Source organism: Merops nubicus, unplaced genomic scaffold (assembly GCF_000691845.1).
Source record: "Merops nubicus isolate BGI_N331 unplaced genomic scaffold, ASM69184v1 scaffold16237, whole genome shotgun sequence".
NCBI lineage: Eukaryota > Metazoa > Chordata > Aves > Coraciiformes > Meropidae > Merops > Merops nubicus.
This window is the reverse complement of record NW_008619716.1, coordinates 9,663-26,736: the sequence shown is the minus strand read 5'-3', so window position 1 is coordinate 26,736 and position 17,074 is coordinate 9,663. Positions and strand designations below refer to the sequence as shown.

The window sequence follows — 17,074 nt, the reverse complement described above, 5'->3', positions numbered from 1 at the left end:
ACCTCTCAAGGCTTGTAAGGTCTTTAATAGTGCATATCTAAAGCATTACTAGCACCAGACCTTTATGTGCGTGTGTCTGAAGGTGACGTGGTGAGATCAGCACTGTAATTTTACTGAAGGAAGCTGTTTCTTTAACAGTTATCTGTCCTTCTCACCTGAGCTTGAACAGCAAGCGGCCAGGAAACTGTAACAAGATTATGATCATGTGAGGAAAAAGACAGGGATAGAGAAAAGGGAGAGGCAGTGGTGAAAGCACATCCTGCAGAAGCTGTCATATACGGCTGCCCTTACAGAAATTTTAGAAAATCAGCAGGGATTTTAGCTGTGCGTTGATATTTGGAAAAGCAAGATTGTTCTAAGTCACATCTTGCTTGCCATAGTGTGTCTGGTATTGCTGTGCTACCATGCTGCTGCTTTACACCTTTTTAATTTCTTTCTTAGAATCAATCTACCGACGTGGAGCCAGAAGATGGAGGAAGCTGTACAGAGTGAATGGGCATTTGTTTCAAGCCAAACGTTTTAACAGAGTGAGTACTGTTACATAAATGCTGGGGTTTGGTAATGTTCTGTGCTAATTGTTTTCTCAGGCAGTGTTTTTTCTGTATTTGAGTGTTGAAAAGAAAGGAAAAGCAAGATGCTTATTCATGTAACTTCTCAGTCTATGCAGTGTTTTTCAGGTCATAACAATGAAAAAAACTTGAAAATCTTTGAATCTGGAGTTAATAATATACGGTTGGTGGAAATTGAAGTCTCTAAAAAGTGGGTTTGTGACTATTTAAACTGATGCTTACTTGGAGCAGCTTTTCTCCTCTGCACTCTGATTTTGATTGCTTGTTAGCATAATCTTTTACCTTCTGTACTTTTTGTCATTCTTAAAGCTTAGAGGTCTTCATGTTAGTTTAGACTGTTTGGAATCTAAGAAAAAAAATACTTGGTCTGTTGAGCAAAAATACCACTGAGTTAAGAATCTGACTTAATCCACATAAGCAAGTGAGTGTAGCTTTAAGGCTGAGACACCTCCTTCACTTATCCCATTATGCCTAAGTATTGCAGCATACATGGAAATGTAGCATGCACGTTGGGGAATCCTGTACAAAGCTGAGTACACAGAGTTAACTTTTGATTCTGCAGTAACATTGGGGTTTTTTATAAATTTTTTTTTCTAGTGCTCCCTGTTCCAAAGCTGCATTGAAAGGAGGAAAAGCCCCTTAAAACTCAATATCTTATCACTAGATATGTGAAAAATGTCATATATGGGGATTATAACACACAGCTCTATAATGTGGTGTGCCAACTCAATTTTTTAATTTGTGGTATGAAATGTATACTTTTTGTACTTATTTGCTATTGCTTATTTTGCTTATTTCTTTGAAACATTGTGAATGCATACCTGCCACATGAATAATCCATGCTATAGATAAAGATGTTTTAATTGAAATTTGGCAAATAATGAGTATAAAGATTTTGAAAGCACATTAACATGCTTATTTGTCAGCAATCCTAAAAACCAGTAATTTGTTGTAACTGTCTGTATACAAATGAAATCATAAAAAGCTAGAACCCAAGCCATATAAACCTGAAATTAGTAATAAACTGACATAACTGTAAAATACACTTTCATGTATAAATTCATAATAAATTGTGATCATATGTGTATTACTTAGCTACCAAACTTTAATGTTGACTTTTTTTTTAAACTGGAGTATGGGGAATTAATTCCTTTTCCAAAATAACCTTTTTAGACTTTTTTAGATTCAGTGAATTAACAGATGAAAGAATCTAAACTTCAGTCTCATTGAACATGTGGCTGTATTTCTATTAATTTCAGAGAGGTATGAGAGTGATACCTGGATTACTGAAGGAACTGGGGAGCTGCCCCTATATCCTTTTTTTTTTTTCCCTTGTTTCCCTGCATCTGACTGAAGTAAATAAGATTTTCTTCAATGTCATTTCTAGAGCATAAGAAATTTTATTTAGATGCCCAAGGCTTCCTCTGTTATTAGGCAGGATGATTTTCTTTCCTTTTTTTTTCCCTGGGCAATGCAGTTTGGGTTTCTCCTGACAGGACTGGCTGCACAGATGAACAGGATGTAGTTAAGTTTTATTTTCTACAACTATCAAAATATAAGATGCGCAATACAAAAAATATTTTCAAAAAATTATCTATTCTTTGATCATTATTTTTAAATTTTTTTAAAAACTAGTAGTAAGGGTTTAGAGCAGCTGAAGGCTTCTGGGCAGGACACGGTGTGTGATTCATTAGCCTGAGGATCTGGGTAACCACACTCTAACTTGCAGTTTGGGAGGAACAGACTTTCACTGTTTTGTGGCTTCGGGAGGGTTGCAGAGTTCTGTCTAAGCCTGAAACAGGGGATGAGTGCAGGACTTGATGTGCAGCTTGCAGAGTGGTAGGCAGTGGCATAGCCTGTTACAGTAATTATTGGAGAAAACCTGCAGGTAGGGAATAATGGGTAAGTCTTCTGTTGGCAGCCTGTGCCCTGGGTAGGGGGGTAACTGAGACTAGGTGACTTCTTGCTGTGTGAGAATCTCAGGTTGCTGTTTGGCACTTTAGGTGAGGTGGATAAAATGACCACAGCACAGACAGTGGAAAAATTATTTAAGACCTGCCCTGTTAAGTCAGCAGTAGAATGTCTGGCTTCTTAATTTGTTCTCATTTTGGTTTAATTTATCCAGATCCTGTTTTGTGGCATGTGTAACAAAGGCCATATAATTTGATATTAAATAGTGCAACCAGTAGAGGTTTTACATCATACTTGATAGATAAGAGTTTTAATTAGGCAAAGTTTCTACTCATGTTCTGCCACTTAAGTGCAGATACAGAGCATTCTTCATACTTTACCTTCTCTTTTGTAAGATTTTCTCCCAATGTTCTCCAAAAGCAATCAGTTTGTGCTTTTTGTGCATAATTGTGTAGTACAAATTCCTGTTGGCTTTGTGTCAGAACCTGAAATTCAAAATACACTTATTGTTGAAGACTGATTTGCTCCTGTTAGTCTGTGATGTGTTCCATATGCTTGAGGTATGTTTTCTTAACGTTCATTTTAAAAAGACTGCATTTAGCTGAACCCTTAAGTATGAAGTGCAACCTTCAGTTCGTAGGGAAACCCTGGATATTCTAAAAGAATTATTTTTTAAGCATCTATTACACAGTGACTAGGATGGGTTCTTGCTGGATAACTACTGACCTATGTAAAAGAATTGATACTTGACCTGATACTATGAATTCTGGCTTTTAGAGAGCGTATTGTGGCCAGTGCAGTGAAAGGATATGGGGTCTCGGAAGGCAAGGCTACAAGTGTATCAACTGCAAATTGTTGGTCCATAAACGTTGTCATATACTTGTTCCACTGACCTGCAAAAGGCATATGGTAAGTTTGAGTTCTGTATGAAGCAAAAACATTTCTTCGTGTCCTCTGTTACTGTTTGTGGATGTGCAGCCTAAGTAATTAAATGCTGTGTGTGGTTGTAGATTGATAATGCTTGGTGGTGTTTGGGTTTCAGTTTCTGAAATGTCTGTGGAGGTGAAGCCTTTGGATTGTGAGCAGCAGAGACAAAGTGAGAAAAGAAAACTTGTGATAGAGACAAGCTTGCTGAAATTTTTGACTTCTCCAGTAGACAGATGGTATTTTACAGATAGGTAAAGAGTTGTCATTGACAATCTTGGCATCCGCTTCTTTTACCCTGTTGAGTCCTTTTAAGAACTAAGGCACTTGTGTGGGTTTTGCACTACTGCTTGCTAGAAGGCTCGTTGCCTTCATGTTCTTGCCATCTCAGTTTCTTCAGTACTGTTCTGTTCTCCTTTTCCCTCCTGTGCTCCAGCAGCAACACTAATGGCTTTCCTAGGCTTTAAACATTCATCTGTATCCCTGAATTTTAGCCCTTCCTCATACTCATCACAGACTATAACCAATATCTCACAGTCACATCATGGTTTTTTAACTCAAACCAGTGTTTTTTTAAGTGATACTGCATGTGACTTGCCTGGCCATGACTAGATTCTTTGCTGATTTCTTCATGCATGTTTCTATACCTACTGGAATAGTCCCTACGTCTGTCATGACAAGCTGTGAACAAGACCAGTGTGCAAATGTCCTGTAAGACTGTTGGGTATTGTGATCTTCACCTATTTAAGCCCTATCCTTGCATAATGAGTAACAATTCATGTCTTTTAAACAGGAGAGGAATATCCAAGTGTTGTAATTGAGTGTGTAATATCCTGCTGGGTTGTTACTTTGTTGTGGTTCTGTGTGAAACAGAATCCAAAGTCTTGGAGTTCAAGTTTGAACTTCGCAGTAAAATATACTAATGTCACTTTTGAGGCAGCTGAACATGTGTTGTAGTGGCAGAGAATGGTTGGCATGGCATTTGGGCTTGTGGTAGGCTGGTTTTATAATGCATTGTAAAATGTTAATATTCAGAAATACTTTCTACAAAATCCAGTTTCCATTCTGGAACAGGGACTGTGTAAAACAATGGTTCTCACCTCTGTAACCTGTGTATTTTGCAAGGATTCGGTCATGCCTTCCCAGGAACCTCAATTAGATGATAAAAATGATGAAGTTGACCTCCCTTCAGAAGAAACTGATGGAAGTGAGTACTTTCTTAAGTGGGAATTCATGTGTTTCCCCATTTGGAGGCCCAGTTTCCCCTCCACCTGTTTGGTGTATTTTTTTAATGTTTACTTTGGATTAGCTCTAGTTTAGTGCTATGGACTAAATGCTCCGTGGGGACTTAATTACAGAAGATGTACTTCTGAAGCATATGATCTGGTTCAGTTTCATCTTAAATTCATATGCCCTGAAACCATTCCAGAACATGAAGTTAAGCCCAGAGCACTTGGCAACAATAGATTTACTTTTTGAAACAAACAAAAACGTGCAGTTCAGATCCAAACTATGATGCTAATGTAAGTGCACCCTCAGACTTTATTTCTTAATTTTGTGCTATTTAGAGTACTCATTCTAGGTTAACGTTTTTGATTTAACCTCTCTGTTTTAAAAGCCCACTTATACCCATTCTCCAAAGTTACCCTGGCCTTTGTCAGATACTATTATGAGCTCAGAGGTTTGTTGATGAATTTCTTACTGTCTCAGAGCTGGTTCTTTCTACAGTGCTCTTCAGATCTGCTGTCAGGATTACAAGAGTAAAGTGGAAAAATTTGATCAACTGTCCCATAGTTTTTAAAGCCAACTGACCCTAAGCTAGTAAATCATCTCCCCATTTATCAATTTTTGAAATCTGTTCTAATGAAGGCCTTAATAACCATGCTACTTGTTTGATTTCTTTTCAGTTTCCTACATTCCTTCAAATCGAAAACATGACAACATTAAAGATGACCCTGAGGTATGTTTGAAAAATATTTTTGTAATCCACATTTACACACTCTTAATCACCCAGCTTCTTGTAACATAGTTAATTATTTGCTCTAATTTTTCTGCTACCTTTTAAAAAAAGCTTGGGTTTTCTTTCTGAAAATCAATAATTCTTTTTAAAGCATTTTTGTTGGGTTTTTCAGGTTTCTCCTGTATCCAGCTCTTGTTATCCCTGTTATAATGCAAGACACTTTTTTTTTTTTTTTTCCCCCTCCATTTGGGTTGGAATGACAGTGATTTAGCAGAGGGTTTGACTTTATTGGTCTTTGCAACAAATGGTGGCTTTGACATTGCCTTGTCTGCTGTCTCTGATGGATGCACACCCTTTATCACCCTCAGGCTACCATTATGAAAGTTGTTTCAGTCTGGTAATATGTTGACTTTCTAGATCTCGGAGATGTTTCCTATAAATAATACCTAATAATTTATAGACAGCCTCTGTACACTTAAGCTCTATTTTTCAGCTCTTTTGTAGACAGTCTGACACAATCTCTGCATACCAAGAATGTTATTCCCTTAAAGCAGTTTGAAAAATCCCAATATGCTTTAGTTATAAAGGGCTTCTTCTAAAAATGCTTCTGGCATATTTAAAATAAATGGGATGCACTCTGCAGAACATGGCTAGTTTCAGATCCCAGTTTTAACAAGCCTGTACCTTTTTTTTTTTTTCCCCTCTACTTCCACTACAATACTTGTCACTACCATTATTTCACACTTGAGTAGTTGCTGCTCTTGGGTGACTGTCTTGTTTTCAGTCACGTGTCTTTAGATTTTTATCTCAGATTGAGATGGAAGGATATGAATTTAAACCATGTCAGGGAATTTTAGTTGCTACCTAGAACTGCTGACTTCTGCTATTGTTAGTGTCAGGTGGATGCTGTTTGTGTTTAAGTTTTTGACAGGTGCCATTTGCTCAACTGCCCCAAATGACACTGCTTTGATTTTCACACCTTGCTTTTGAGTTTACCAGAATAATTAAAGGTATCTTACAGGGAGGAAGTGGCATTCTGGGAGCTTTGTTAACTAGAATCTTTAAGCTCAGAGCAATCTCTTCTAATAGCAGTCAATCCTAGATCAAGATTCTTTATATAAATACTTTCCATAGTTCAGCAGTATGCTGATCTGTCTACAAGTACAGTAGTGTGAGGTCAGATAAAAATAGGCTGCACAAGTATGCCAAAGGATTGTGTGTATCAGTAAAACATGGAATGTCAGTGTATATGCTGCATTTGTCTAGTTCAGCTGCTAATCTTCAGTCTCCCATCTTCACATCTAATTTCAGCAAACAGTCAAGACAACATTTATCTTTTTAAATAACAAATTTTAAAATAACATTCCTCCTAGTGGGATACCTCCTGCTAATTCTCACATTTGAGAAACTGGCATCTGCTTGGGTATGTTCCCTATTAGAAATCCTTTTTCATTAGAACTGTAGTGAACTGAATACAGACAGCTGCTGCCTAAGCTGAAACAAAGACCAGTATATTCATTAGCAAATTACTGTTGCTGTAGTCATCTTCTTTTTAGATAGCCTTTATTAGTGTGTACAGTAACATCTGTCAGAATATGAAAGATGCTTTTCACTTAGTGCAGAGGATCATTCTGTATGGTCTGCAGTTCAAGAATTTGAACAAAACCTCATTTCTCAAAGCATTACCTTCTGTTTTTCAGTAGGGAGTATTTAAATGATTCATTGAATGAGCTCCTACCTTGGAAAACACAGTAACTTCTAGCAAGAGCAAAACCAATGCTAACCAAACATCTCTAAACAAATGGGTTTATAATCAGCCACTTAGATCTGTGTGCCCATGGCAAACATGGTAAATTCTGTCCAGTGGCTAAAGACTTCTTTGCTTTAATGGTCATTTCTTATGAAAATGTCTTCTGTTTCTAGCATCTGTTTTTCTTTCTACAGGATATCAAACCAGTCATTGATGGAATGGATGGAATTAAGATTTCTCAGGGGCTTGGACTACAGGACTTTGATTTAATCAGAGTTATTGGACGTGGAAGTTATGCCAAAGTTCTTTTAGTGCGGTTAAAAAAGAATGATCAAATTTATGCTATGAAAGTAGTGAAAAAAGAATTGGTCCATGATGATGAGGTAAAAGTCTGTGTTAATTGCATTCTGTTACATATTGTAAAAACTTACTATGCTTTAACAAAAAACATTCAACTAAGAAAGCAGCAAAGCTTTTAGACAACTTTTCTGTAATAGAGGTTTTACTGACTTTTGAACTCATTTGTCAACTGTCTGCATGAAGGACCAAGATTAAATCTGAGAGGAATGTCCCTTATTTTGATAACAATTAACAATTATTAATAGTCTTAGTAGAACACCTGTGAAAAATATTCCAACCTGGATGTCCTAATCTGAAAGTGATAACAGAAATAGGGTGGAATTTGGGCTCTTAATTTTGAACGAAAACAAATTTTATTTTTTTTCCCCCCAAGGCAAATTGAACATAGCTGCAAGGTATTGTCTTTATTTCTGAACAGGAGCTGAAACTGTTCTTACAGTGACAATTGCAGAGCATATGTGCAAGTGACACAGTACAATGCTTGGTATTTTTTCCATGGGTTTAAAAAAAATTATGATACTGCTGTTAAAAGTCACTATGGTTTAACTGGTGACATTTCTTGATTTCCTTTGAGACTTTAGTTTTGCGAACTGCCCCTGACAGGAAGGCCTGGCTTCTCAGTGTTTCTTTGTTGTCTTCAGATTGTCTGGAAAGCTGAAAGCATCCGTTGGAAATGGAGAGTTTTTAGAAAAATTATATTTCCAGTTTACTGGCAGGGTACAGAGCATGACAGGGCACTGAGGGTGTGGAACGTGATTGGTGTACTGAATAAAGAGTGAATATCTACTCCTAAGCCAGTTGTATGGAAGGTTTAAATTTTGTAAGGCTATATGAGAAATAATTAACTGGTTTCTTATTACAGATCTGAATTTTGCAGTAGGGTGCTAGTATCATTCCTATTTTGATAGGTTTTTGGGTTTTTAATATGGTATTGCACTGGGTATTCAGGGCTTCTCCTGTTTGAAGTATTAAAGGTGGTCTGTGATAGTTTGGGGAATTAACTTTGTTTGGAGAAATTAATCAGATTTTGGTCATTGCATTGGATTCACCTTGAGTTTCAGATGAGAAAATGAAGTTCAGTTTATCTGAACTCTTTAAAGACTGGAGATTCACATTGCTCTTGTTACTGGTATGAGTTGCTTCAGCAGCCTTAGGATCATTTATCCAAGATAACTGAATTTATTTCTATGAAGCAGTGTGAGCAAGTGTATCCAAATATTGCAGGTGCATGATATTTTAAAATGGCTTAATTTTTGCACAGACATTTCTAAATGGTTAAGAAATGTCCAAGTATGTAATTGACTTAATGTTTTATAACTTCCTGCAGATTTCAGGGGGTTTTGTCTTTGAAGAACACGTGTAACAATGGTGGTGTATATATACGGGAGCAGAGATGTTCACAATTTGTTTTCTGGGATTACCCACGGTGGTTATCCAGCAGGAGTTCTGATTGTTCAATTACTCTATTTCAGGATATTGATTGGGTACAGACAGAGAAACATGTGTTTGAACAGGCATCCAGTAACCCATTCCTAGTTGGTTTACATTCATGCTTTCAAACAACAAGTCGGTAAGAAAGATCTGAAATTATTTTGTTTTGAAAACCTTGATCATTGTACTAACTGCTTCTCACAAGGCAAACATAACCACTGGCATCACATGGTCAGTAATTTTTGGAAAGAATCACTACTATCTTCAGGGATTCACTGCTGCAACAAGGCCAGGTGCAGTGAGGTAGGTTTAGCTGGTGTGGTGTGGGGAAAGGCAGGGTTTCCCAGGTCCAGATCTGAGGAGTGAGCAAGAGGAGGAGCTGTGTGTTGTCTTCCTGAGCACAGGCCGTGTGGCTTTGGGAACAGGAGGATGGTAATGGGCTAAAACAACTTTATAAGAGGTGGTTTGTAATACCACATTCTACTGAGGAGGGCTGGATCACTTCTCAGAGGGCCAAATTGTAGAGCTCTGTTCTTCAAAACAGCATAAGAGTTGAGCTGTTCAGTAATAATAGTTTTTAATAATGACTTAAAAACTTACATCTGTGGTCTTTTTTTACTTATAAGCCCTTAGCACATTGATGAATTGCATGATTTTGCTTGAAAAAGTGCTTAATAAACTCTTAGCTACTTTGAAATACTAATTTTTGTCCACGTGTGCACAATCCAAAGTAGATTATTTGCTTCTTGTTTTGCAATTGGAATAGGAAGAAAATCAGTAAGAACTTTCATGCCCATGCTTATATATGTCACTGGGGAATTTGGATGTGTGGGAGGTTTGTGGTTTTTTTATTTTCACAGGCACCTTTTTACTGTTACAATTTTACAAAGCCTGCTGCCATATGTATCATAGTCAGAAGATAAGTCATTCTATCCATGCTACTTGAATGGCAGGTAGGGTGCAAACAGTCTTAAGAAGTTTTCATGGGATATCTAGTTGTTTATCCTTCCAAATCTGTTCATTAGTGTGTATTAGCAATTTTTAAAATACAAAGCCATGCACTGTGCCATTTCTTCAGTCCCTAAACTTTCAACCCCTTACTGGTTACAGTGACAGAAAATAGCATTTTCCTAGCAGGGAAAACACAGTGAAGACCGAGGATGTAAAGCAGCTGTAGGAAGAGTGTTCTGAAGGTGCATCTACTAGGGACTATCCTGGAGTAGGGAGGAAGAATAATCTCCAAAGATAACTAAGAATTTCACCAAAAGAGGAATTTATTTGTCTTTCAGACAGGAAAAAAAAATAAATTTTTTAGACAACAAATAAACTGTTGTGAAAAAGTCTAAGTTAGACCAACATTCACAAACATCTGCTCACCAGGTACTAAGTAATATTGAATATCTAATATAAAAATTAACATGGTCAGGTAGTGCAAAGTATTGAGAATGAGGTTACTTACGAATCTTGGAAACCAGAAAAAGGCTGAAGTCAGCAACAGAAAGATCCTTTCCATGTCACTTTGTTATGTATGAGGATATAGTTGAGGGGCAGAAATAGAGAAAAAAATAAAAATACTCTGAATGTAACCAAAGTTTTCTGTATTCCTGTTGTACCTTTAGGAGTCCTGTTTCTCCAGCCTAGCTTCTCCTTGCAGTGAAACTACAGGGGTTTTTCTATAACTTCAGCCATTTGCTGTGGATATAGCCATAATGTCATGAATTCACAATTTGGTTATAGCTGTAATGTAATAAAATCACAATTATGACCTCATTACAGGAACAAAGAGATATGGAACTGATTTCAGGTGTAAATTCATCAACATCAGATTGTGTTAACTGACTCAAAGGAAACAAGTTGTAATATGAGAACAGTTTGTGAATAAGTGTACTAACAGGGGGAGAAGGTGCAAAAGAACATGTTGCTCTTAAATATAAAGTAAATTTTAAGATAAAAGAAATGTGTACTTAAAGATGCTAATGGATGCAAAATGGAGCTGTTTACGTTTTTCCAGATGCTAGTGATGCTTGTTTTATTATTGTAATAAAGTACATGCCTTGGGCTTGCCCAGGATTGTCAGATGAATGTCTTGCAAGGGTGGCAACAATCTGAAACCTCCATCCTTCAAAACCATTGGTGTTTGAGTAAATCCTTCTAAAACCAGCAAGGACTACCAGTGTTCACAGACTTAGCTGCTTAGACATGACTGGACACAAGGAACTTTAAATTGCAGGTTCTGAATGGTGATAAAACATTGGACACTTCTAAACAGGGTAGGAAAGTTGGAAGCAAAACGTATCAGGAATGCTTTAATAAAACACTCATGGCATTATCTCTTTTATTTACTGTTTTATTTAATTTTAGTTTAGTATTTATATTGTGGGGAGGCCACTGAAAGACTTGCAACCTGGGTTGTGTCCAATAATTTTTTCCTGGTTTACCTTTTAAGATTTTAACACTTAAGCATTTCAAATTAATCTTTTTCAAAGGAAAAAGGTGTTGTCTTTGTTACCAGTTAGAATCATCAGAGAGACTGGAGCGTGTGTTTTCCAAATGGAACTTTTTCCAGTGTGTGGATATATGGAAAGGAGTTTCCAGCTCATGGAAAATGAGGCGTATGAGGAAATTCTGCCTCCTGGGACAGCCACAGCCTCCACAAGCAGCTCTCACTCAGCCTCTTTCTGTCCCGTAGGTCTCTCTGACCTTGGCAGCATTGCCTGGATCATATTTTCCCGAGGATGAAACCTTTCCTGCAAACTCAAATAGAAGTCTTTTTGTATCCCTTATTCCACCTATATTTCTTTCCCCCTACTGACTTTCCTCTTGTTTGTTTTGAGAAGACTGTTTCAAAACCTTGTTCTACAGAGGAGCTCATAACCCTTGATGCTGCAGCCTTTCTGTGCCCAGGTCTTCCAGTCAGTGCATGTACTATGTAGACAGTAGGAGAAGGGGGTCTGTTATGCTTGCTTTTAATTCACATTTTTCTACAGATAAAGGTCTTGACGAAGTCCAGGGAGGGTGGGATTTCACTATCTGTCCTGCAAGCTCGCCCAGTTTAGTTTTCTTCTCTGACCAATAATGGACATACATTAACTGAGACTCTCAGTCCTCAAATTCTTTAGTCTCAGTCTGTACAACAGAACTTTTTTTTCTCCCCCCTTCTGGAAGTGCCAGTATGTTTCTTAACAGTGTAGCAGGAAGAGCTCAGTGATACTCACAGGGTTTAAAAGAAATAATTTTGTATGTGTATTAATAATATGCTAGATCATATAACTAATTTGAAAAAATTCTTGTGCTATTCAGATAAGTGATATTTTTCTGAAAGTAAATTTGGATTACATTCCTCTGAGTCTCAAGTCATCTTTTAATAGATCTGAGCTTTTCAGGAACTGACACAGTGCAAACAGCAAGCTTTGTTTTAATTAAATATCATAAATCCTACGAAACACACTGATAGTTATTCATTATTGTTAATTCTGAAGTGGTTTTTAAAAGATGGTGACCTTTTAGTGGCAAAACTCTATCAAAATTAAACTGAGAATTGTCAGATTTTGCCCGTGCAGTAACCTTGTTGACTTAAGTGTGTATCAACCATGTTTCATTTACAAAGCTCTTCAGATTCAGTGCTGCAGCTTGACTGTTAACCCCAGTATTTAGTCAAGCAGAGTAACAATTCATTAACTAATATACCATGGTAAAAGTGTCAGATTTAATGAGAAAGATTTGAATTTAAAATGGTGCATCTTTAAAGCATTCTTCAAACCTTTATTTTAAATAATGAGCATTGTTTCAGGCAGGCTTTTTTTAAGTGAACCAGATGTTTTTCAGAGCAGCATTCACTGAGCTGAGCAAACCTGACACTGGAGTTTTGTACCATAGAAGTCAAGATGTTTGATTAAGAGTCATGTAACTGTTGTTGTTGTCATTCATTTCAAAAAGTCATCACAACTTTACTTTTTTTGGTTAAACTTTCATTTTTGCCATGTCTCATCTTCTAGCATAGTTCCATGTTTTTGCTGTCATTTCTAAGTAATTTTTAAAGGTGTCTACATATCATTACATGCTTGGGGTTTTTTTACACCTATTTCCAAGTGAGTACCTCATTGGGCAAACGCTGTTGTCTTCTGCACTGTTTAAATAGTTCTGTAGGTTTCCTACCAGACAGCCTGTTATATACCACTGCCTCTCCTTGACATTAGTCTGGCACTTAATGTAAGGATGTAATCCTATGTAACATTGATCACTAGGTACTCTTGTTCCAGTAAATAGTTTCTGTAACTATAAGAAATTGGAAGTCTGTTTCAAGAGTGGAAGTGAAAGTGGCTCAAATTGGAAGGATAAGAATAGCTTTTCTTGAGAGTTTCCTTGGAATCCATTAATTGTGTTATATACTTTCAGATTGTTTCTTGTCATAGAGTATGTAAATGGGGGAGATCTGATGTTCCATATGCAACGGCAAAGGAAGCTTCCTGAAGAACATGCCAGGTATTTCACTGACACAGCTTGGGTGGTTCTCTTGTGTTGTAGTTCTCACGCTGCAGGAAATGCTTCCCAAACTTTATTCCATAAAAGAATATGAATAGTAAAGAACAAAGGGTTGATTCTGAAGTTTAGAATGTACTGCTTTGGGAAGAAATGTTAATTTCATTATTTTGAAGGATATGTATATTTTTAAAGGAAGCAAGCATTTGATAAGTAGAAACAGCTATTCCTATTTACTTTTGTTTGTTGCTTCATATTCAGGTAACACTTCTTTGACCTCTTTATAGAAGATGTAACTACTCTACTTTAGTCTTATGTTGAATTAATAATGGTGATAGAAGAGGATGAAAATTTTTTTTTTGTATGGCTTTGCACTACACAGTCTCATTGTAACCCTTAATTAGCTGAAAAAACAGATCTTCTGTGTCATACTTGGAATTTTCAGAAAAAATACTTTCTTAATTGGTAGAATTTAAAAAAAATTCCCATATTCACAGGAATGGTTTTACAATATACAAGATGAGTAAGTGGAGCTTGGTTGGATACACTGTTGACAGATAAAAGCTGACTGTAAAGTGATGTTTTAAGATGACTTTTTTTTTATCATGACCAGCTTTTGAACAATTTTAGTACTAATATGAATCTTCTCCTTTTTAATTTTAGGTTTTACGCTGCTGAAATTTGTATTGCTCTAAACTTTCTACATGAAAGAGGCATCATCTACAGAGATTTAAAACTAGACAATGTTCTTTTAGATGCAGAGGGTCATATCAAGTTAACAGATTATGGCATGTGCAAGGTAGGATTTCCCTCACCTTTGTTTTGTCACCTTGTCATTTAGTACCTCGCTTTCGGTGAGGCTTCTAAGTCAAATACTATATCCAGCCATATGAAGAGAGAACTGAGAATTTGTCCTTCTCTTAATGCTAGTGTTACTGAGCCCAGAATTTGGTTTTAAAATGGGAGGTTTATCCTGAAAAATGACTGTTGAATAGGACCACATGTGTAATTTTTTCTTTGTGTATTTCAGGTTATGTGTGTTCAGCTCTGAAGTGCTGAATATTTTTTTTGCTGCACTGAAATTTTTTACATGTATCTGTAAACAGTGAGCAGAATATTGTTAAAATGTGTTTTGACTCAGTTTTCCTCAATTTGCAGAAGATAAGCTGTAAAGTCATAAGGCAGCTTGAAGCACTATGAGTATTTATTTTGCTCTAGCATTGCCTGTTTTGAGACAAAGATCCTTAGACTCCCTAAATAACTTGGCTTTATAAATCTAATTAAGGGAAATTCATGGAAAATGAGGTCAGCTTTTAATTTATGAAATCATTTATGCATGTAGGAAGGTTTGGGCCCTGGTGACACTACAAGCACTTTCTGTGGGACACCAAATTATATTGCACCAGAGATTCTCAGAGGAGAAGAATATGGTAAGCTGTGACCAAACAATTTGCAGTTACAATAAATCACATAACAGTGTTATTTGTGAACTGATCTGAGTGATAGGTTCCATCTGTCTTTTAGTTAAAAGATACTAAAATGTTCAGCTTGTTTGAAAAAGGAATCTGAGATTTTTCAGCTTAAATACAGTGCATTTTCATGGAAGCATTGCTGTCTGGCAGACACCTGAGAAACTCCTAGACAGGTTACATTTTGATCCAGTCCAGAAAACTCTCTTGGGCCTCATCCAGGGATAGTGTCAGTCGTGTGCTGGCTGGGGCTCCAGGGAGAGCTGAGAATTTCAGTGTCTCTTTTATATGAGAGAGAACATCCAAATTCAAGGAGTCCTGGCTGAAAATGTGCTCTGCAAACATTTACAGGGTTCAGTGTGGACTGGTGGGCTCTCGGTGTGTTGATGTTTGAAATGATGGCAGGAAGGTCTCCCTTTGACATTATCACTGACAATCCAGACATGAACACTGAAGATTACCTCTTCCAAGGTAGAGTCATTTGCTTTTTTTTTTTCCCCTTATTTTTGGGAGAGAAGGAATGAAAATTAGCACTTCTGGGAGGACAGTTAGGTTTCCCTTTTCTGTTGTTATCCCATAGCTGCCTGTAGATCTACTGTAGATAAAGGGCCCCAATATTTTTACTTCTTCATCTTTATTTTGTTGAACTCAGATAAAAGGGTCTGGAATTAGGATGCCTTCTTCAGGGGGAAAAAAAAACGTTTAAAATGTCCACATTTCAGGAAAAACAGCCAGATATTATATGGAGTGATATCTTTGTTAGAAGGAGGTCCACAGGCTAAGAATGAATTTTAAAATTCAGTGCTACATGAGAGGACAGGAAGATCTTTCTTGACAGGAGTATATCAAATATCTATGCCATATATGTTTTGGAATCATGGTCAATGTCATAAAACAAAAACCAATATTGCTGTTTTTAAACCTGTTTTTAAACCTATAACAGTTATTCTTGAGAAGCCAATCCGGATTCCAAGGTTTCTTTCTGTCAAGGCTTCCCATGTGTTAAAAGGATTTTTAAACAAGGTAACTAACATTCTCTTATTTTTAGAATCTAAGATCTGGAAGTCAGAGCTTCCCGTTGAAAGCAATACAGTTAAGAAGTTAATCTGCTTACTGTTAAGAAAATCTATAAAACCTTGGTATCCTCTATGTTAAAAACCCCACTTCTTAGCTGCTAATTTACTGAGGGAATTCCACAGCACAGACTTGATCTGAAAGCCTGCACCTACTTGAAAAAAAAAACCCTATAGGTTTGTTGATAAATTCTTTTCTGTAATACTTATTACTCATTTAATTAAGCTGATTGAAATCTGTAGAGCTATTATCATTTTTAATGGAGAAAAGGAGATGAATTATACATTACTCTTTATTTTTAATTTTAGGAAGTTGAAAATATAATCTTAAAATGGAAGTTCAAAACTTCATTTAAAAGAAAAAAGGGGAAAAAAAGGGGAATCCCTTGGTAGCCATAATTGGTTTATCTCAGCAGCAGTTTGCATAGTAATAGGGAATGCTGGAGCCATGGATGTGGGCTTGGGAGAGGCAGGGCCTGGAGCTGGCTTGGAGCATGTAACAGGAGTTTGTTTTCCACAGGACCCCAAAGAGCGGCTCGGCTGCCAGCCCCAGACAGGATTTGCTGACATCAAGTCTCACACGTTTTTCCGCAGCATAGACTGGGATCTGGTAAAAACAACTACTTCTGTTTGTGTGTGTTGAAAAGGGCTAGATGATTTTAGTTAATGAATGGTGTGCATATGTAACCATCCCATTAAACCCACTGAAAATCAGTTCCATAAATGCAAAAGCTGTTCTGCTTTCTCCAGGGGATGGGGAGACAAGCTTGCTTTCATGGCCCTGATGGAAACAAGCCTTTGGAGTAGGTGTGAGTGGGGTCAGGTCCCTTAAGGATGTGCCTTGAGTGCAGTGTGGTTATTAAACATGATCCTCTGATTATTTTTTTTCAAGTTTTCTTTATTACTGCTGATGTGAGGAAAGTTTTCAGTTGATGGTGGAGTAGATGACTTGTTTCAGGGGTTTTGCAAGCATAAAATTTTATTGAAATTAATTTTAAGCTTCTGTTACTTGGTAATTGTGCCTACTTCTGTCTTCACTGTAGAAAACCATCACAGAAATGGCATTGTTTATTGACACTTGAGTGATGAAACAAGTCAGGAACACTGCCTTATCAGGATTATGTTTAATAGTTAGGGGAACAGGGAAA

The 17,074-nt window shown here is 36.9% G+C and overlaps 1 protein-coding gene across 2 annotated transcripts in view; it reads left to right on the top strand.

Annotated features, from left to right (window-relative positions):
* PRKCZ (protein kinase C, zeta) overlaps positions 1 to 17,074 on the top strand; it is a 43,692-nt gene that overhangs the window by 24,006 nt on the left and 2,612 nt on the right. The window contains exons 5-16 of one of the 2 annotated variants that reach the window (XM_008943903.1): positions 442 to 527; positions 3,258 to 3,389; positions 4,551 to 4,611; positions 5,312 to 5,364; positions 7,309 to 7,497; positions 8,947 to 9,044; positions 13,301 to 13,387; positions 14,048 to 14,183; positions 14,727 to 14,814; positions 15,205 to 15,324; positions 15,797 to 15,876; positions 16,447 to 16,536. In XM_008943903.1, the coding sequence (XP_008942151.1) occupies positions 442 to 527; positions 3,258 to 3,389; positions 4,551 to 4,611; positions 5,312 to 5,364; positions 7,309 to 7,497; positions 8,947 to 9,044; positions 13,301 to 13,387; positions 14,048 to 14,183; positions 14,727 to 14,814; positions 15,205 to 15,324; positions 15,797 to 15,876; positions 16,447 to 16,536 (1,220 nt within the window). Of the gene's footprint in view, positions 1 to 441; positions 528 to 3,257; positions 3,390 to 4,529; positions 4,612 to 5,311; positions 5,365 to 7,308; positions 7,498 to 8,946; positions 9,045 to 13,300; positions 13,388 to 14,047; positions 14,184 to 14,726; positions 14,815 to 15,204; positions 15,325 to 15,796; positions 15,877 to 16,446; positions 16,537 to 17,074 lie in introns of both variants that reach the window. The other variant, XM_008943902.1, reaches the window with a different exon arrangement.